The following is a 22116-nucleotide window of genomic DNA, read 5'->3' as shown; positions in this document are numbered from 1 at the left end:
GTGTGTCATTTTCTATCTTGATGAGTACTTTAAATGTAAAAGTCTTCATTCAATACTGACATCTCAAAGTGGTGGGATTAATGCTGTCTCCCAGAGATGTTACTTTTCTCTTCACTGATTTGACAGAACACACCCACATGCTGTGAACTAACACTTTACATCCAGAGAATAATAAACAGCAATTTGAAATATTAACACACTGGCAGAAAGCTCTGACTGATATAGTAAGAAACAAAAAGCAATTGTCATCCTGTTACCTGAGAAAAACCTTCAATTATTTAATTTCTTTGGAGCTTAGATACGATTTCTTGTTAGTAAATAATGAAATCCAAAATGTACATGATGTGCTTTCAAAAAGGATAATGATCCCTGTTGTTGAGAGGAAACTATAGTCACTATCATTGGATCTAAATTTATTGTTAGCAATAGTGTATTATTTAAGGCTGAATAGTAAATAGAAAAGTCAATATATTTGAGTTAACAAGCTTAAATTGCGTCACTTCCATGGCTTCAAGTACTATTTTATAGAGCAGTTGAACCATCTCTAAAGATTGTTATTAGATTAAAACAATACAAAGGGTAAGCAGAACCAGTATTTTAGTTGATACTCGCTATCCCAGGATTGTGAGAGGCTCTTCATTATTTCTGATTTCAGAATTCAGGAAATTGTAACACTTGAATTTCTCTCTGTCTCTCTCTCTTCATTTTGGCTTTTGTAGGTTTCATCGATTTCATAGTAGAGCCAACATTTTCTCTTCTGACAGACTCAACAGAGAAAATTGTTATTCCTCTTATAGAGGAAGCCTCAAAAGCCGAAACTACTACTTCCTATGTGGCAGGCGGGTATGATATTTTCTTTTTTGCATCATTTTTCATCTTTGTGATGTTTAGTAACCTTTGCCTTAATGATTATCTATATGTCTCACATCTAGGCAGAGAATTCTCACAAGAATTATTAGGGAGTATTGCCACCTAGTGGCTTTATATTATATTGCATTTGCCTTTGAGAACTGAAGTTTAATACACAAAATATGAAATACTAAGGTGTGTACTAAGGAGAATCCAGTGTGGGGTGGGAGAGAAAGGAGGTGAGCAGCTGCCACGTGCTCAGAACTTGTGCTGACCATCTACTACCCTGCTTTTCTAGTCGGTTTTGTAAAGTTTTTCAGGTTTTCCTCATTCACCCCATATCCTGATGGTGTTCTTTGGTTTGTTTGGTTGTTACTGTTAGCTCAACCACCATTGTGGGGTTACACATTGCTGATGCACTAAGACGACCAAATGCAAAAGGTTCCATGAGCGATGGGTCCTATTCCTCAGACTACTCCCTTGCAGCAGTGGACCTGAAGAGCTTCAAGAACAACCTGGTGGACATCATTCAGCAGAACAAAGAGAGGTGGAAAGAGTTAGCTGCACAAGGTAGTGTTGTTTATGAGGCTTTACTGCCATCTCTCTCTGTCTTCACTTCTCCTCTAAGAGTTTGAATTACTTCTTCTAGATTTCTTCTTCTATAGAATGTGTAAGCCCTTGATGGCATTTGGAATTTGGCTACTCTTTGATTATTCATGAGAAAGTTGGCTCATTTATTAGATAAAAAGAGGCTCTGGTTTGTGCCACATGGGCTGCAGATATGTGCATCAGTGGGTGGTGGCAAACTAGATACTGAAAGATGAGATAATGAAATGGTGACAAAACTTTGTGGTACAATATAGACTCCTGTGCTTTCATAGAGGTGCTTTCCAGCCTGGATTTTACTTGGCAAGTAGCTTTTGTGTTGCATTAAAGGTGTTATCACTTCATGTCAGAGACTTGGGTGTGTTTTTTTCTGTTTCACTAAGTTGCTTTTTAGACTCAGAATTTTGACAAGAATTGGGGAAATCATTAGTAATCAACCACCACAGAAATCGATGGGAAGGTAGCTATAGTTATTTCTGACATATTAGCTGCTTCAAATTAACTAGTCCATTTAGTAGGTTTGTGAGTCGGTATCCAAACAATTATTATCTTTCGTGCAGGAATTAGCTTTTATATCCAGATCTGGCCCCTGCCTCTTCTCACACTCATTCCCACAGCTCTGTCTCCCTCATACACTACACTCCTGCACAATGGCCTCTTGGAAGTTTAAAATACTCCAGGGTCTTTGTAGTTATTTTTTCAGCCAGAATTTTTTTTCCTTGTGCTTTTTGCAGCTTTAATATACTCAGGAATAAACTTATTTTTCTTAAAATGCATAATATAACATCAAAATAGAGTGTTAAATCATATTTATAGTCAGAGGAACACAATATTGAAAAGTTTTCAATTATCCCAAAAGTCAACCATAGATATAACATGTTTCCAGTGAAAATTCCAATATATTTTTCATGGAATTTAACAAATTGATCCTAAAATCTATATAGTATTGCAAATAGCTAAGAATAGTCAAGACGATCCCGAAGGATAATAAAAGAAGAGCACTTGCCGTATATCAGAATTTACTCTTATACTGAAGTAATAAAGTCAGTGTGACTGTGATGCAGAGATAATAAGATGGACCTCAGGAATAGATCAGAGAGCCAGAAATAACACATTAATTCCTGCAGAACTTGACAGATGACAGACACACACATTCATATATTCAATCTTTTATATGTTCTCACATATTTGCCATTATGATGTTCTTCATTTCTTCCTGTGTGTCTGAGCCACTATTTGGTGTCATTTCTCTTCACACTGGAGTATTTCCTTAAGTATTTTCTTATAACACAGTTATGCTGACAATTAGATTTTCTTAATCTGGGAATGTCTGTATCTTACTTTTATTTATGAATAATTTTACTTGATTTAGAACTGTTGAATGATTTTTTTTTTTCTGTTAGCACTTTCAATGTGTCATTCTATTGCCTCTGGCTTCCGTAGTTTCTGATACAATGTTGACCAAAAATAAATTGTATTGTTGCTGTACTGAGTCTTATTTTTTTCTTTCTGTTTTCTAGACTTTATTTTGACTTTCAGCAATTTGATGATGATATATCTAGGTTTTTTTTTTTTCAATATTCTACTTAGTGTTCATTGAGCTTCTTAAATCCATACATTAATAATTTGCATCAAATTTGGGAAGCTTTCTGCCATTTTGTTCAATGTTTTTCTTCTGCCTCTTTTTCTCTGTTCTCTCTTTCTGAAGATCCTGTTATGCGTAACTTAGGATTCTGGAAATTGTCCCGGATGCTCTGGATCTCTGTCAATTTCTTTAATTGTCCTTCCTTCTTTCCTTCCTTCCTTCCTTCCTTCCTTCCTTCCTTCCTTCTTCATTCATTTTTGATTGGCTGTTTTCTAATGATTTATCTTCAAGTTTACTGTTTCTTTCTCTGCCACCTCAATCCTACTGTTGATTTCACTGATTTAACTTTTTATCTCAGCTACTTTTTTTCAATTTTATTATTTCCATTTGCTTATTTTTTATAATGTCTATTTCTCTGTTGATATTTTATATTTTCATTCATTGTTAGCATATTTTCCTTTAATTCTTCAAAATTATTTTAATTTTAAAAACATATTTTAAAAACTTGTCTTGAATTTTTTTAGATCAATTTTAAAACTGACTATATAAAGGCCTCTCTATGGCTCTCTAATTTCTAGGATTTTTCTATGAAATCCTGCTGGTCTACCATTTACCCCAACTTGCACCCCAACCTTAGCCTGGCAAAGCTTGGGACTTTTCCCATCGAGTCTAAGCAGATTCACCATTTTATGTTCAAGTAACCAGAATTACTTGCTTCTTTCCCATTCCAAGTTGATTCTACCACATCCAGCAGGAAGGTTGGCTTTTGCTTCCATTCCCAGGTCAGAGTTGGAGAGGAAGATGGAGGAGTGGGAGTAACTTCAGGCAAGGAGGTCACAGGCTCCTGCTATTTTTACCTGAATGTCCAAGAATTTTTCAAGAATAAATGTTTCTCAAATTATTGTGTCCTTTTGATTGATTTCCAGAGTCATTGAACAGTTGTTTTTATTAATGCTGTCCAGTTTTACACTCTTTTTTTAAGAAGAGAAAATACTCGACTTCTTTACATCACTATAGCAGGAAGTCTTCCTCTTCACCATAGGTTTTAAGAGAATTAAATGAATTTATTAATATAATTTGCTTAGAAGTGTCTAGAGTACTAAGTGCTATATGAGTTTGCTGTTATTACTATAACTATTATTTATTATGTTTCTGCCATGTGTTCTAGAAATAAGGGTTATAGGGCTACTATATAGTAACTAGGGGTATCCCTAATGCTGAATTCTAAATCCAGCAAAACTATTCAGAAATAAAGAAAATTAAAGACATTACCAGATTAAGAAAATCTAATTACTATGGAAATTGGGGATACTTTCTCTATAATAAGCCAGTAAGGAAAAGCTTCACTGAGGAAGAAATAATTTAAATAAATACACAACGGAGGTTAGAAAGAGAACCATGGAGAGGTCTGGGAGAGTGGGGGGTAACAAATTTTTAAACAAAGGTATTGGCTAGCACATTATCTAGGAGACCGAGCTTGCCTGACATGCCAGAAACAATAAGAAGGGCAGTGAAGCAGGAAGAAATTGAACAAGTAGGAATAATGTAGGTAATATGATGGGTGGGCAATGTGGTGCCTGACCTTTGGTTTTGGCCCAAGAAAGACAGGAAATCAAATGTAGAGTTTTGAGAAAAAAAGTTGATTGATATGAACTGAGGTTTCAAAAGGATTACTCTGCTACAGAATGGAAAATATTCTTTTGTTTGGGTAGTAAAAATAGAAACAAGGAGATCAGCAAGAAGGCTGTTGTTCATAACCCAGGAGAAGTATGGGAGCTTAGACCAGGTAGTAATGGTTGAGAGGGTGTATAATTTCTAGATACATAAAGACTGTGGCTTAAACCAGTATGCATGAGTAGAAGGAGGGTAAGCAAAAAGAGATTGGATTCTGGATATCCAGGTATTTTGAAAGCTGAACTGATAGGATTTGCTATCAGATTAGATGTAGGAAACAAAGTGAAGAGAAGAATCAAGAATGATGCCAGGTTTTTTGGTTTTCTTACACATTACTTGTATATAGGTAAAATTATATAATCATTTCATGGAACAATTTGGCACTCTGTAGGAAATTTAAAGATGCATGTGCCATACTTCTCGACAATTTTACCTCTGTATTTTTACCCCAGAGAGACTTTTGCGCATACGCATCAAAGACGTGTCTAAAATATTCATAGCAGCATTGTTCACGAGTGCAAAATAAAGTGGAAAAAACAGTAAAATTGATTTATATACTATAGTATGTACATATTATGGAACAGCATAAAACTGTTAAAATTTAACTAATCACCAACAGGAATGAAAGACACAGTGTTGTGCAAAATAAGCAAACTGCTGGACTTTAGTAGGTGGTTTTCCTCTGACAGTGCGAAGGAGTCTGGGAGGTTTGGACTAAGCAAAATTCACCACAACGCAGCAAAGCGGCTGTGCCCAGCCTGCTTCTCTAGGTTCCTCCTCACTGGGCAGGGCATCTCTGCAGGAAATCCAGCAGCTCCAGTCAGGGGCTTACAGACAGGACTCTCAACTCCCTGGGACAGAGCACCTGAGGGGAGAGGAGGCTGCAGTTGCAGGTTCCACTGATTTAATCTTTCCTGTCTGCTGGCTCTGAAGAGAGCAGCTGACCCTAACAAGGGCGATTCTCTCAGCACAGTGCATCAGCTCTGCCAAGGGACAGACTGCTTCCTCAAGCAGGTTCCTGACCTTGTGCCTCTTGACTGGGAGGGACCTCCCAATGGGTCAACAGACACCTCATCCAGGAGAGCTGAAGCTTCCAGAGGAAGAAGCAGACAGCAATCTTTGATGTTCTGCAACCTCCATTGGTGACAGGGTCTGAAGTGGACTCCCATCAAACTGCAGCAGACCTGCAGAAGAGGGATCTAACTGTTAGAAGAAAAACTAACAAACAGAAAGCAACAATAACAAAAGCATCAACAAAAATGACCTCCCACAAAACCCCATCCAAAGGTTATCAGCCTCAAAGATCAAAGGTAGATAAATCCAGTCATGAAGATGACCTGGAAAATGAGGAAGATGAGGAAGAAACAGTGCAAAAACGCTGAAAATTCCAAAGGCCAGAATGCCTCTTCTCCTCCAAATGATTGTGACACTGCTCCAGCAAGGACACAGAACTGGACAGAGAATGAGATGGATTAATTGACAGAAGTAGGCTTCAGAAGATGGGTAATAACAAACTCTGCTGAGCTAAAGGAGCATGTTCTAACCCAGTGCAAAGAAGCTAAGAACCTTGATAAAAGGTTACAGGAGCTGCTAACTAGAATAACCAGTTTAGAAAGGAACATAAATGACCTGATGGAGATGAAAACACAGCACAAGAACATCGTGAAGCATATACAATTATCAATAGCTGAATAAATCAAGCAGAAGAAAAGATATCAGAGTTTGAAGATCATCTTGCTGAAATAAGGCATGCAGACAAGATTAGAGAAAAACTAATGAAAAGCAATGAACAAAACCTCTGAGAAATGTGGGACTGGGTGAAGAGACTGAAGCTGTGATTAATTGGAGTACCTGAAAGAGACTGGGAGAATGGAATCAAGTTGGAAAACACACTTCAGGATATTATCCAGGAGAACTTACCCAACCTAGCAAGACAGGCCAACATTAAAATTCAGGAAATACAGAGAACACCACTAAGATACTCCATGGGAAGATCAACGCCAGGGCACATAATTATCAGATTCTCCAAGGTTGAAACATAGGAAAAAATGTTAAGGGCAGCCAGAGAAAAAGGTCAGGTCACCTATAAAAGGAAGCTCATCAGACTAACAGCAGATCTCTCAGCAGAAACCCTACAAGTCAGAAGAAAGTGGGAGCAATATACAATATTCAATATTCAGCAGTCTTAAAGATAAGAATTTTTCAACCCAGAATTTCATATCCAGTCAAATGAAGATTCACAGGAGAAGGAAAAATAAAATCCTTTGCAGACAAGCAAATACTAACGGATTTCACCACCACCAGGCCTCCCTTGCAAGAGTTCCTGAAGGAAGCACTAAATATAGAAAGGAAAAACCAGTATCAGGCACTGCAAAAACACACCAAAATATAAAGACCAACGACAGTAGGAAGAAACTACATCAACTAGTTTGCAAAATAACCAGCTAGTATCATGGCGACAGAATCAAATTCACATATAACAATATCAACCTTAAATGTAAATGGGCCAAATGCCCCAATTAAAAGACACAGACTGTCAAATTGGATAAAGAATCAAGACCCAATGGTGTGCTGTATTCAGGAGATCCATCTCATGTGCAAAGACACACATAACCTCAAAATAAAGGAATGGAGGAAAATTCACCAAGCAAAGAAAGCAGGGGTTGCAATCCTAGTCTCTGATAAAACAGACTTGAGGGCCAGCGCGTGGCTCACATCTGTAATCCCAGCACTTTGGGAGGCTGAGGCAGATGGGCCACGAGGTCAGGAGATGGAGACCATCCTGGTCAACATGGTGAAACCCCAAATCTACTAAAAATACAAAAATTAGCTGGGCATGGTGGCGTGTGCCTGTAATCCCAGCTACTCAGGAGGTTGAGGCAGGAGAATCACTTGAACCTGGGAGGCGGAGCTTGCAATGAGCCAAGATTGAGGCTGCACTCCAGCCTGGTGACAGAGCAAGACTCTAACTCAAGAAAGATAATTAAAAAATGGAAAACAGACTTGAAACCAACAAAGATCATAAAAGACAAAGAAGGCCATTACATAATGGTAAAGGGATCAATTCAACAAGAAGAGCTAACTATCCTAAATATATGTGAACCCAATACAGGAGCACCCGGATCACAAAACAAGTTCTTAGAGACCTATAAAGACACTTAGATTCCCACACAATAATAGTGGGAGACTTTAACAGCCCACTGTCAATATTAGACAGTTCAACGAGACAAAATTAACAAGGATATTCAGGACTTGAACTCAGCTCTGGATCAAGTGGACATAATAGACATCTACCAAACTTTCCACCACAAATCAACAGAATATACATTCTTCTCAGTATTCTAAAATTGACCACACAATTGTAAGTAAAACACTCCTCAGCAAATGAAAAAGAACTTAAATAATAACAAACAGTCTCTCGGACCACAGTGGTATCAAATTAGAACTCAGGATTAAGAAACTCACACAAAACCACACAACTACATGGAAATTGAACAACCTGCTCCTGAATGACTCCTGGGTAAATAATGAAATTAAGGCAGAAATCAAGAAGTTCTTTGAAACCAATGAGAATGAAGAAACAATGTACCAGAATCTCTGGGACACAGCTAAAACCGTATTAAGAGGGAAATTTATAGCACTAAATGCCCACATCAGAAAGCTAGAAAGATCTCAAATCAACACCCTAACATCACAATTAAAAGAACTAGGAAAGCAAGAGCAATCAATTCAAAAGCTAGCAGAAGTCAATAAATAACTAAGATCAGAGCAGAACTGAAGGAGATAGAACATGAAAAACCCATCAAAAACACAATGAATCCAGGAGCTGCTTTTTCAAAAAAATTAAGAAAATAGGTGGACTGCTGGCTAGACTAATAAAGAAGAAAAGAGAGAAAAACAACATAGACATGATAAAAGATGATAAAGGGATATAACCACTGATCCCACAGAAATACAAACTACCATCAGAGAATACTCTAAACACCTCTGTGCAAACAAACTAGAAGAAATTGATCAATTTTCAGACACATATACTCTCCCAAGACTTAACCAGGAAGACTCGAAATCCTTGAACAGACCAAAAACAAGTTTTGAAATTGAGGCAGTAATTAATAGCCTACCAACCAGAAAATACCCAGGACCAGATGGATTCACAGCCAAATTCTACCAAGGGTACAAAGAGGAGCAGGTACCATTCCTTCTGAAACTATTCCAAACAATTGAAAAGCAGGGAATCCTCCCTAACTCATCTTATGAGGCCAGCATCATCCTATTACTAAAACCTGGCAGAGACACAACAAAAAAAAAGAAAATTTCAGATGAATATTCCTGATGAACATCAATGCAAAAATCCTCAATAAAATACTGGCAAACTGAATCCAGCAGCACTTCAAAGAGCTTATCCACCATGATCAAGTCAGCTTTATCCCTGGGATGCAATAAACATAATCCATCACATAAACAGAACCAATGACAAAAACCACATGATTATCTCAATAGATGCAGAAAGGCTTTTTATAAAATTCAACATCCCTTCATGTTAAAAAACTCTCAATAAATTAGGTATTGGTAGAACGTATTTCAAAATAATAAGAGCTATTTATGATAAACCCACAGCCAATATCATACTGAAGGGGCAAAAGCTGGAACCATTCCCTTTGAAAACTGGCACAAGACAAGGATGCCCTCTCTCACCACTCCTATTCAACGTAGTCCTAGAAGTTCTGGCCAGGGCAATCAGGCAAGAGAAAGAAATAAAGTCTATTCAAATAGGAAGAGAGGAAGTCAAATTGTCTCTGTTTGCAGATGACATGATTCTATATTTGGAAAACCCCATCACCTCAGCCCCAAAACTCTTTAAGCTGATAAGCAACTTCAATAAAGTCTCGATATACAAAATAAATGTGTAAAAATTACAAGCATTTATATACCCCAGCAATAGACGAGGAGAGAGCCAAATCATGAATGAATGAACTCCCATTCACAATTGCTACAAAGAGAATAAAATGCCTAAAAATACAGCTAACGAGGGATGTGAAGGACCTGTTCAAGGAGAACTACAAACCGTTCTTCAAGGAAAAAAGAGGACACAAACAAATGGAAAATCATACCATACTCATGGATAAGAAGAACAAATATCATGAAAATGGCCATACTGTCCAAAGGAATTTATAGATTCAATGCTATTTCCATCAAACTACCATTGACATTCTTCGCAGAATTAGAAAAAACTACTTTAAATTTCATACAGAACCAAAAAGGAGTCCATATAGCTAAGACAATCCTGAGCAAAAAGAACAAAGCTGGAGGCATCACACTACCTGACTTCAAACTATACTACAAGGCTACGGTAACCAAAACAGCATGGTACTGATACCAAAACAAATATATAGACCAATGGAACAGAACAGAGACCTCAGAAATAACACCACACATCTACAACCATCTGATCTTCAACAATCCTTACAAAAACAAGCAATGGGAAAAGGATTTCCTATTTAATAAATGGTGCTGGGGAAACTGGCTAGCCATATACAGAAAACTGAAACTGAACTCTTTCCTTACACCTTATACAAAAATTAACTCAAGATGGATTAAGGACTTAAATGTAAAACCCAAAACCATAAAAACCCTGAAAGAAAACCTAGGCAATACCATTCAGGACATAGGCATGGGCAAAGACTTCATTACAAAAACACCAAAAGCAATTGCAACAAAAACCAAAATTGACAAATGGGATCTAACTAAACTAAGGAGCTTCTGCATTGCGAAAGAAACTATCATCAGAGTGAACAGGCAACCTACAGAATGGGAGAAAATATTTGCAATCTACCCATCTAGCAAAGACATGGAATCAATCAAAATGCCCATCAATTATAGATTGGTTAAAGAAAATGTGGCACATATACACCATAGAATACTATGAAGCCATAAAAAAGAATGAGATCATGTCTTTTGCAGGGACATGGATGAAGCTGGGAGCCATCATCCTCATCAAACTAACACAGGAACAGAAAATCAAACAACACATGTTCTCACTCATAGTGGGAATTGAACAGTGAGAACACATGGACACAGGGAGAGGAATAACACACACCAGGGCTTGTCAGGAGTGGGGGGCAGGGAGAGGGAGAACATTAGGACAAATGCCCGATGCATGCGGGGCTTAAAACCTAGATGATGGGTTGATAGGTGCAGCAAATCACCATGGCACATGTATACCTACGTAACCTGCACATTCTGCATGTATATCCCAGAACTTAAAGTAAAATTTTAAAAAGTAAGCAAACTGTTGAAATATAGCAAGATTCCATTTGTAGAAAGTTTAAAAACTAAAGAATAGGTTTGAGAATATGTATATGATAAAACTAAAGGACTTTTTTGAAATATTCAGAATGGTTCTAGGGAGTAGGATGAGTTTTTTATTTAGAAATAAGTAGAATTTTACTTCCTAGATTGGGCACTAGACACACAAAAGTTCATTTTATCATCATGATTATGTCTAACACATGTGCTTTATATATGCATATATAATTCATTTATGAAATATTGCATAAAAATTTTAAAATGATAAGCTATTAAAGTACGTCTACTGAAATAGTCATCAATTTTAAAGTCAGTGAGTATCAGATATTACCATTTTAATTTTCCAGTACCTACCACTTCTAGTCTTATATGCTGAAAATGAAAGTTTCTTTATTACAATTGTATTGAGATGAAAATAAGCAGGTCATATGATGTTTAGAGCTTTGGAATATTAATTAAGCATCCGGGCTTTGAAGAGAATTCCAGATGTTTGGTCATCATATTAACTCTTAAGCTATATTTCACAGATATCACAGAAACATCTCCCTAGTCCTAGAGCAGTGAGAGATTGTAGATCCTTAGGCTCCAAGGTATGAGGCTCCTGGGTCATCATTAATACCAAAACTTTTTTAAAGAAGAATTTTATTCAGTAACTCTTCTATTAAGGAGCTTGGAAGATCTGTCTAAGAATGTTGTATGTAGACACATTTTTGACAAGGTGCTTTTCAAAAAGTAAAACAATGCTTTTCATCATCCCCCAACTGTTTCCTTTTTTGCTTAATTTTATCCACTTACGGTGAGGAAAATATTTTCATCAGTTCAGCATTTCTCAGCATCTTAAGTCTGCACCCTTTTCTGCACTGCTGAAGAGCTAACAGGAGATTTTAAGCGGGTGCGTGGCTATTCTTCTAGTGAGGCAGGTGGAGGGCAATAATGAGAATTGTCCCTCCCTTCTATTTACACCCATAAAGTCCCAGGCAAATCATGTAAGCTTTCTTGGCCTCAACATATGTAATTATGGAGATAATAACATTGGCCATAATGAAAGTTCACTACTCAAGGAAGCAGACACTCTCATGAATCCTTGACCATATTCTTGAAGATCTAAGAAGTTTGCTCCAGATTCTTGAAGATCTAAGAAGCAGCTTTGAGAGGAAGATACCTATGGAATTTGAGGGAAAAATCAGAGCACTTTTGCTTATACTGGACCAGTAGGATGATAAATACCCCCTAATAACAAAGGAAATCATATACAGAAAAACAATGTCTAAATTTTATAGGGTCACATAAATGTAGCTCATTTTCATTAGTGGCCTGTATATATATATGTGTGTGTGTGTGTGTGTGTGTGTGTGTGTGTGTGTGTATGCATACACACAAAACATTCATATATGCAAGTTTATTATATATTTTACTGATAAAAAGAATGTATAACATATAATTTACAATAATAATAAAATATACAATACCCTTTATTGTAAATTTTATATAGCTGATTCTCAAAGAATGCTTTTTGTTGACTTTTGCCAAATTATTTTGTCCATAGTCATTTATGATTGCTACTGAAAAATGAGTATAGTTTAGAAATGAATGTTGGTTGATATTTCATTTATGCCAGAAGTATAGAACCAGGTGTGGTGCTGCCTACCTGCAATCCCAGTGACTACAGAGGCCAAGGCAGGAGGATCACTTGAGCCCAGGAGTTCCAAGATGCAGTGAGCCATGATTGCACCACTGTATTCCAGCCTGGGCAACAGAGTGAGACCTCGTCCCTGGAAAAAAAATGTTAAAGGCCAGGCACAGTTATCCATGCTTACAATCCTAGTGCTTTGGGAGGCTGAGGCCAGAAGTTCAAGACCAGTCTGAGCACCACAGAGATACCCTGTCTCTAAAAATATGATGAAAGTGAGGCCGGGCGCGGTGGCTCAAGCCTGTAATCCCAGCACTTTGGGAGGCCGAGACGGGTGGATCACGAGGTCAGGAGATCGAGACCCGGTGAAACCCCGTCTCTACTAAAAATACAAAAAACTAGCCGGGCGAGGTGGCGGGCGCCTGTAGTCCCAGCTACTTGGGAGGCTGAGGCAGGAGAATGATGTAAACCCGGGAAGCGGAGCTTGCAGTGAGTTGAGATCCGGCCACTGCACTCCAGCCTGGGCGACAGAGCCAGACTCCATCTCAAAAAAAAAAAAAAAAAAAAAAAAAAAAAATGATGAAAGCATAGAAGACATAGGTCAGAACTTGACTTGTTCATGAAAAATGGAAACAACTTCTTGGTCATTTGATTTGATATTGGTTTTGAATACTAGAAAAACTTTCTCAAATCATATGTTATTTATAATGTAATAGCTAAAGATATGATACATGTTTAAATTTAATCTCTATTTTAAACATTATCTCCATCATTTTAAACAATAATAAAACAATAAGTTAAGACTTGATCCATAACTTTTGATGATATCCATGGTGTAAACACTCCCATCGTGACCAGTTTCAAGCTATCAATATGATGTGTCTGAGCGTGGAGCTGGGAAAAGATGTGCACATCATATATTTCCATCATACAGATATGGCAGACATATCAGGACATGTCTTAACCTCAAGACATAGATAACAGTACCATGCCTCAAAATAATTAGGCAATGGTGAGTTTTACTGATAAACATTTATTATCTTTCTTTTAAATATAATTTAATTCTAAACTTACGTAATTTAATTTTTAATAATGAATGTCTTTAACAACCAGCTTGCAAACATTCCTGAAAAGTAACAGTCCGATCTGATGAGCCTGTAGGGGCCAGCTGCACCACACTGCTGTCCACAAGGCCCTGTATGAGCCATGTCTGTCTCCAACTCCTTATCTGGCTTATTCAATTTCCCGTTTATCCTCCCCTCGCTGGCTTTTGTATCTACCCCAGCCACGTTAACCTCCACACTGTTTCCTTCTTGTCTTTCTTTCAACACATCAGGTATTTCCTGCTGTAGGAGTTTTTTACAGCATTTCTCTGTCAGAAACATTTTACCCCCAAATACTATGAGGCTGCTTCCCTGTCCTCCTTCAAGTCTAGCTTACATTGTAACCTTGTCAGCAAGGCTGGCAAAAAATTTCAAATTCCACTCACAGCCCTCCCTTGCCCTTCTGATTTCCTCCTCAAGTACTTTCCCATGGCATTTATTCCTGTCTAGCTTATAAATAGTTGACCTATTATGCTTCATTTTTATTATCTGTTTCACCCCCTTAAAAATAAGGTTCATTTAAAAAAAGGATGTTGTTTCTATCTCTGATGTATCCCAAGCTCTTTGAACAGAGACTGGCACGAAGTAGGAATTCAAATGATTATCTGCAGTAGGTGGGGAAGAAAGAGAGAGAGAGAGCAAGAGGGAGGGAGGGAGAGAGAGAGGAGGGGGTGGAGAAAGGAGGAGAAGGGAAGAAGGAAGGAGAGAGGTAGAAAATCTACCATCTAGACCCCAAAATATGAAATACATGATCTTGCCATGCCCTTGGAGTCCTCTCGATGCCTTCTCTAATCATTTATTTCCATCTCTTCCACCCGTGAGCTGATTACTATTTTGAATTTTGTGATAATCATTCTTTTTTTAAGCTGTTACCCCTCTTTGTATAATTTTAAACAATGTATAGTTTAGTTTTGTCTGTTTTAAAACAGTATAAATGGAACTGTGCCATATATATTCCTTTATGAATTGCTTTCCACTCAAAAAGATGCTTTTTAAAATTTATCCGTGACAACACAAATGTTGTTCTGTTTCAGCAGGAATTTTCTGGATTTTGCAGAAAACATGAGACAGGAAAAAAATCCAAATACTGCGCAAACATTTTTTAAATATTAGTATTTTGTTTCAGTCTGTACATATCATATCCTTAGGCCACAAATCAGGTGCATAAATAATATACCTTTCATTATTTCTCTATGACCAAACATAGTTTCTAGCTATGTCCCCATGCTACCTGTTTGAAGAAAATAAAAACTTATCATTTAAGTGTTTTGACTGAATCAGAGTAAGCCTGGTCAATCCAGCGTTTCTGACCTCTCTTTCCTCCTTCTTTAGATGGTGTTGCAGTCCCTGGGGACTAGCGTCGTGGTATTAATGGATTTCAGATGAGCATCAGGTCCTTGCTTGACCTCTGGCCTCTCTCGCATCTTTCCAGACAGACAGCCCCCATTGGTTTTTGGCTTGTATTACCTTCTGACTCTGACCCCTTGCTTCGCCAATGCAGGTCCCCACATCTTTGATTGCCACAGCTTGCTTGCTCTCTTTTATTCTCCTTCTCATTGTACTTCTCAGGGCTGAAGGACAGGCTGCTCTTCACATCACAGAGTCACTGGGGTTGACTGAATACTGCAGGCACTCTCTCAGGCTCTCCTGCCCTGACATTCTACACAGTCGCCCCTCCTCTATTCCTTGCACGCTGAGAACATCCACCTTGTTCAGAATGCTGGATAAGGGAACATGACAAAGATCTTCTCTAACCCCTGGATCCCTGACTTTTTCTCAGAATTCTTTCTTGCTTTCCTCTCGGAAATAACTCAAAAAGCACAGGGATGGCCAAATTCAGAGAGCAGGTTCCGTCTCAGAGACTGCAACTGTCTAAGTCTCTTGAATCTTCCAACTCTTTTCTCCCTTATACCTTACTTTTGGTTTCATAGGGGGTGAAAAAAATGTCACTGGAAGGGTAAGGAGTTAAACTTTTCCCTCCTCCAATTTGAATGGCACCTTCATACCCCTTTTTGCTTCTCTTGGGGAAAACCTAGATCCAGGTCCAGGGAGTGAGAAACCTGGATCCCCTCTGCAAGTATGGGTGGGAAGGTAGAACTTGATTAAGTATTTTCCAAAAACCTTTTAGCCATGCATGGATGTGGCTTTTGAATTTGAAGACAAAGGATAGATGCCTTTGTTTCTGGGGTAGCTTGGTAACAACCCCTGTGTCTCCTTGTCTAAATAGGCATGAGCCTGTGATAACAAACAAGTAGAAACAAAACCAGATCAGCTAATAATTCACAGTATCAGCTCATCAAGACACACAATAAGCTTTTGCAGTTGTTTCAGGGGAGAAGTGAAAAACAGTGTGTGATTACTAAATTAAGTGTATTTAAAATACTATTATTCAAAGAACATTTATCAAGTATGTTTCATCACTTTACAGAAAAATGATTAGAAGCTTATTTTTTCTTTTAATTATAATTTCTTTCAATTTATTATAATTTCTATAAATTATTATAATTTCATTATATAATTTAATTATAATTAATTATAATTTCTTATCATTTCTTTTAAATAAGTGATTTAATGTGATGGAACTGAATCATGTGATACAAATTAAACGTATAATTTTATATCCATTGAGGTTAATAATGTCAAAGACATACTTCAGGAGGAAACTGAGCAACAAAAGAGACATTTTTTATTATGGGGAAATCCGAATGAAAGAACAAAGCTGGAGGCATCATGCTACCTGACTTCAAACTATACTACAAGGCTACAGTAATCACAACAGCATGAAACTGGTACCAAAACAGATATATAGACCAATGGAACAGAACAGAGGCCTCAGAAATAACGCCACACATCTACAACCATCTGATCTTTGACAACCCTCACAAAAGCAATAGGGAAAGGATTCCTTATTTAATAAATGGTGCTGGGAAAACTGGCTAGCCATATGCAGAAAACTGAAACTGGACCCCTTCCTTACACTTTATACAAAACTAAAGAGCTTCTGCATAGCAAAAGAAACTATCATCAAAAGAAACTACCATCAGAGTGAACAGACAACCTACAGAATGGGAGAAAATTTTTGCAATCTATCCATCTGACAAAGGGTTAATATCCAGAATCTATAAAGAACTTAAACAAATTTACAAACAAACAAACAAACAACCCCATCAAAAAGTGGGTGAAGGATACAAACAGACACTTTTCAAAGGAAGACATTTATGTGGCCAACAAACATATGAAAAAAAGCTCATCGTCACTGGTCGTTAGAGAAACACAAACCGAAACCACAATGAGATACCATCTCACACCACTTAGAATGGCAATCATTAAAAAATCAGGAAACAACAGATACTAGAGAGGATGTGGAGAAATAGGAATGCTTTTACACTGTTGGTGGGAGTGTAAATTAGTTCAATCATTGTGGAAGACAGTGTGGTGATTCCTCAAGGACCTAGAACTAGAAACACCATTTGACCCAGCATTCCCATTACTGGGTATGTATCCAAAGGGTTATAAATCATTCTACTATAAAGATACATGCATATGTATGTTTATTGTATCACTGTTCACAATAGCAAAGACTTGGAACCAACCCAAATGCCCATCAATGATAAACTGGATGAAGAAAATGTGGCACATATACTCAATGGAATACTATGCAGCCATTAAAAAGGTTGAGTTCATGTCCTTTGCAGGGACTTGGATGAAGCTGGAGACCATCATTCTCAGCAAACTAACACAGGAACAGAAAACCAAATACAGCATGTTATCACTCATAAGTGGGAGTTGAACAATGAGAACACATGGATACAGGGAAGGGAACATCATACACCAGGGCCTGTCAGAGGGTGGTGGGCTAGGGGAGGGATAGCATTAAGAGAAATACCTAATGTAGATGACGGGTTGATGGGTGCAGCAAATCACCATGGCATGTGTATACTTCTGTAACAAACCTACACATTCTGCACATGTATCCCAGAACTTAAAGTATAATAAAAATAAAATAAATATAAAACAAATGAGACAACCTGTTCTGTTTTATGCAACGTGTAGAACAATCTTAAGGTGTTAATTGAATTATGTAAACTATTTCTTCCAAGAAAATACTTAAAGGATTATAAAAGCCAGCTTAAAAACTTGAGGACTGTAACAGCGTATAAATAGTGAATTTGCCCTTCTTTTTGTACAGTGTGTAATGTAGAGAACTTTTAAAATAAATGCAAGAAACAGTTGTTTTACCCTCCCCTAATTGACTCTCAGAGTTTCTCTTGCTCCTTCTTAAAAGTATCACAGTTTGAATCAGGCTGAGTCTTCCTTTTGCTTTCAGTGCATGTGAAAAAGTTGTTATTGGAATAATAAATAAGTAATCAATCTGAGTACCACCTTTATACTCCTCCTTTGCTTCTCTGTGAAAAACCTAGGTCTGTGTCCATGGACGTCATCAGGAAATAAGGCTGAATGGCTTCTGGCTCCATTCCCAAGCTCTGATTCTGTGGACACTTAGAGAGGCTTTTTCAGTGAATATTTTCTAATCACGTTTAGTACTGCTAGATAACAAGCTGCTCAGGGAGAATGAATAGCAGTGTTAGCCTTGGCACCCCACCCAAACCAGTTACAGAGCAGTGACTCTCAAAGACCTACATTCCCCTGTGGTATTTATCTGTAGTTTTTATCTCGTGTGTCTCTGTGAGCTTTCTGAGCACATTTTTTTTTTTCTGTTTGCCAGCAATGCCTATTAGTACTCACCAGTGGGCCTCACTCTTCCACATCTGTTGCTTAGAGAAAGTAAAAATTGATTTTTTAAAAGTAACGAAAACATGTCAATGTTGCTTTGTATTGAATTACTTTAAAAAGTTGTGTTTATAAGGCATGTGTTCGTAAAATATTTGCTATTCCTTTCCACTATCTTTTTAATTCAATCAAAACCCTTCATGTAAAGCCTACTTCACTTTACATTATAACTTCTAAGTTCCCAGAACTGAATCCTAAGCAATTCTGAGAGAATATACATGTACATTTTAGATTTCAAAAGGGACAAATAATCAAACAGAGGAAAACAAAGTCTTTCAGAAATAAAAACTAGAGCTTGCTATCATTCTCTAATTATGGTTCAAAATGTAATTAGAAGTTTAAATGAGATCATGTTAGTAATTTTATATTTTTTAAATTATTAGTAAATTAAATGAATTATTATATTATACATTTCCTTTATTGTTCCTATTTCCAATTTAACCTCTTCAGCTTCGTCTTCAGATCATGTTCTACATGATCAAAATAAGAAGTGAGAAATGCATTTGCAGGAGGCCTACCCAAATTAGAGTTCTAGTAAGAGAGTGGAGCTGGACAGGACATTTAACTACACATGGCTTATCGAGGTTCTGGCATTCTGCTTTGGGTGCATGCACCATTTCTCTATGCAATGAGAGCCACTGTGTATTATGAGATATGATTGGAGTATGTTTCAAATGTAAAAACTATGGATTTTGACAAAAGGTTGAGAACCACTAATCAAGTCATTACAAAAATATTTATAGAGACCCCCTATGTACCAATGCAAACAAATGCCTATCACCTTTTTTTCTTGAGAGCAGAAGTCAAGAGGTGATTTCTGGTGCCTCCTACTCAGGGCTAGGTAAGAGCTCTGTCAATGTTGATTAGAGGAAAGTTGTTTCCACTTTGTGGAAGTCTGATGTTAATGGTGAGTCCACATAAATGAAATAGTATTACCCACTATTTGGTACTATGTTTTTGTTTGTTAGCTAAATGACCTTAAAAATCTAATAAATCACAAAAGGGCAAACTGAATGTAAGAGTTGTTCCCCAAAAGTTTCTGCTCATGTTTTATGTCTGCATTTGCTATGTTTTCTGATACCTCAAACCTAGTCATTTGCTCTAATTGTACTTTGCAATATAAGTAATGCATGCAAGAGTGCATGGGAGTTTTGTGGCTTCTGAAAACTCTGGGACAGGAAGTATGGAAATTTGGGAAGTAGAGGTAATAATGGGGAAGGGAGTATTGGGTTGGATGATGCACTGTCGAACAGAGATGATAGGGCAGAGTAAACTAAAGTCTTTGGGTACAAGGTATGGAACAGCTCTCAGAGACAGTTCTCTCATTCTGGTGCCGCTCTCATCTAATAGGAGTTTGATGTGTGACCAGAATTTGACTGGGTTCATGTGTAATGCTCACACCAAGGACAGACTCAAGACTTTGTCATATACCCCCAATAACTGGCCCAGCTCCAAGTACTAAAAGTACTTCCAAATTATTGAAAGCTCTGTTGTCTTAACCTTACACCTTGAAGAACAGAAATCCCTTCTTTTGTCACCACTCTTCTCTTCTCTCTCCAAAACCTATAGGTTTCTGTTCCTCTTGATTTCAGGTCTCCGTCCATCTCTCTTCTCATTCTGCTTCTAAAATACTCCCAATTTTTCAGAACAATTTAGTTCTGGTCTAAAGATTAATCAGTTCAACAAAGCAAAAGCCTGATGGTTTCCCTAAAATGACATCTATAATTCTTCAAACAAAAATCATGTACCCTACATAATATGCAATGCTGCATATTGTCTGGGTTGATCATGATTTGTCTGTTATTTTCAACTTCATTAGAATTTCTAAAAATATTAATTTCCTCATTACCCTCAGGACATTTTTCAAAATCTTAATCACTGTACCTATGACCTATATTTGTAATTAGAAAATATCACGAGTTATTGAGTTAGATGGTTGCTTTTTTTTTTTTTTTTAACATTTTATGGTTTATTTAAATTATGTTTTTGCTAGAAAAGCTCATAAATTTTCTCAGTAGGAAACAAAAAAATGGGAATAGGTTTTATATCACTGGTTAAAAAATTTAAAAACAAAACTAGGAGTGTTTTTCACTAGAAGTAAGAGAAACATTTAAAATTGATGGGAAAGTATTAACATTATTAAAAGATCAAATTTGCCTTATGATTAGCATAGTATTTTAATATATTATGATAGTTCACTAATTAAACTTTATATATTGTTTATATTCTTAAAATGCAATATTGTGTATTATGTATTGTAAATGATCTTTGTAATTATGTTGGTGTCAATGCCAAATCAAATGTAGATTCATATTATACTAACTACATGTTTATGTTCCAGGAAATATACTGAGTTTTATTACAGTCACTATCCCGTTTAGTCAGACAAATAACCCCACAATTTAGATATTATCATATCTAAATCCAAGGTGAGAACTGAGGTCTAAGGCAATGAAGTAAGTCTCCATCACAGGTGTATACAAGTATTACAAATGAATCTAACTTTCTCATTTCTTTTCACGGTTTCATATAGCACACAGAAAATTCTATGGTATAGCTACATGGTAGGAGTAAAGACAGAAAGAGGAAAGAATTTCCTGTGAAGCCTTACCCAAAGACTAGCATAATTGCTTCATCAAATCTACTTCTGTTTAATCTTAGCACAATTTATCCAATGAGCTTATACATGTGCTCATAAGATTAGTTATATCTCACAGATATTTTTATTTTTAAAAGTTGAAAATTATGAATTTGGGAGTGAAATTTTATATCATTTATTTATTTACCCATTGGCCATCTATACAAAAAAAATTACAGCTAACTGTACAAGAAAAGAATTTTAGTCTGACAAAAGTGAAGCTCACTCAGAGAACCTAAATTATTTGCCTAACATCACAAAATTAATTTTTGAAAAGGTGGGGCTTTTCATCTATTTTGCTCAAATTCAAAAACAGTAACCTGTATCATGTTCTATAAGTTAATTATGATGGGTTGGTTTAGTTAAATTCTCTAAACTTCCCTCCAGAGCAAAAAGTGTGCTCCGAATCTACTGATGGAAGGATTCTGACAGCAGCAGAACTTAAGGATATTTTAAGTGATATTGTGTGTGTGAGTCTATGTGTGTGTATGAAAAAGACAGAGAGAGAGAGGAAGAATGTGTGTGTGTGTGTGTGTGTGTGTGTGTGTGTGTGCCCCATCCACTGTATTTGCATGGATGACAAAAGTAAGAAAGAAAGTAGAGGGAGCATGCCCGCATTCCCATAGAGATTACTAGCTGGCTTGGTGATGATAAAATGTTTTCCCAAGAGTGGCAGGACTAGGACAAGAAAGGATCTGGGTTGGTAGGAAGATGAGTTATCAGATGATGTACTCTATACTAAATTTATGAGTAGGGGTGGTCTGTGAAGCTCAACTGTCTTGGAGTAACTCTGAGATGTTTGCTCATAGTTAGATATAGTCAGGATATTAGAAGTTATTTCCAGAAGATTCCACTAATCCTCTTCATCCAAGGTATGCATTTTGTCCCTCCCATTTGTTTAACGGGAACCCTAGCAGATGGTCCTTATTGAGTA

At 37.0% G+C, this 22116-nt stretch overlaps 1 protein-coding gene across 9 annotated transcripts in view; it reads left to right on the top strand.

Moving 5' to 3' along the window:
- Window positions 1-22116, top strand: part of PDE1A (phosphodiesterase 1A) — a 389378-nt gene that overhangs the window by 345844 nt on the left and 21418 nt on the right. For 8 of the 9 annotated variants that reach the window (XM_073019855.1, XM_073019854.1, XM_038001881.2 and 5 more), the window contains 2 exons: window positions 720-843; window positions 1232-1419. In XM_073019855.1, coding sequence (XP_072875956.1) covers window positions 720-843; window positions 1232-1419 — 312 coding nt within the window. Of the gene's footprint in view, window positions 1-719; window positions 844-1231; window positions 1420-3822; window positions 4058-22116 lie in introns of those variants that run through there. The other variant, XM_073019856.1, reaches the window with a different exon arrangement.

This window comes from Chlorocebus sabaeus, chromosome 10 (genome assembly GCF_047675955.1).
Source record: "Chlorocebus sabaeus isolate Y175 chromosome 10, mChlSab1.0.hap1, whole genome shotgun sequence".
NCBI lineage: Eukaryota > Metazoa > Chordata > Mammalia > Primates > Cercopithecidae > Chlorocebus > Chlorocebus sabaeus.
This window is presented reverse-complemented; position numbering and strand designations above follow the sequence as displayed.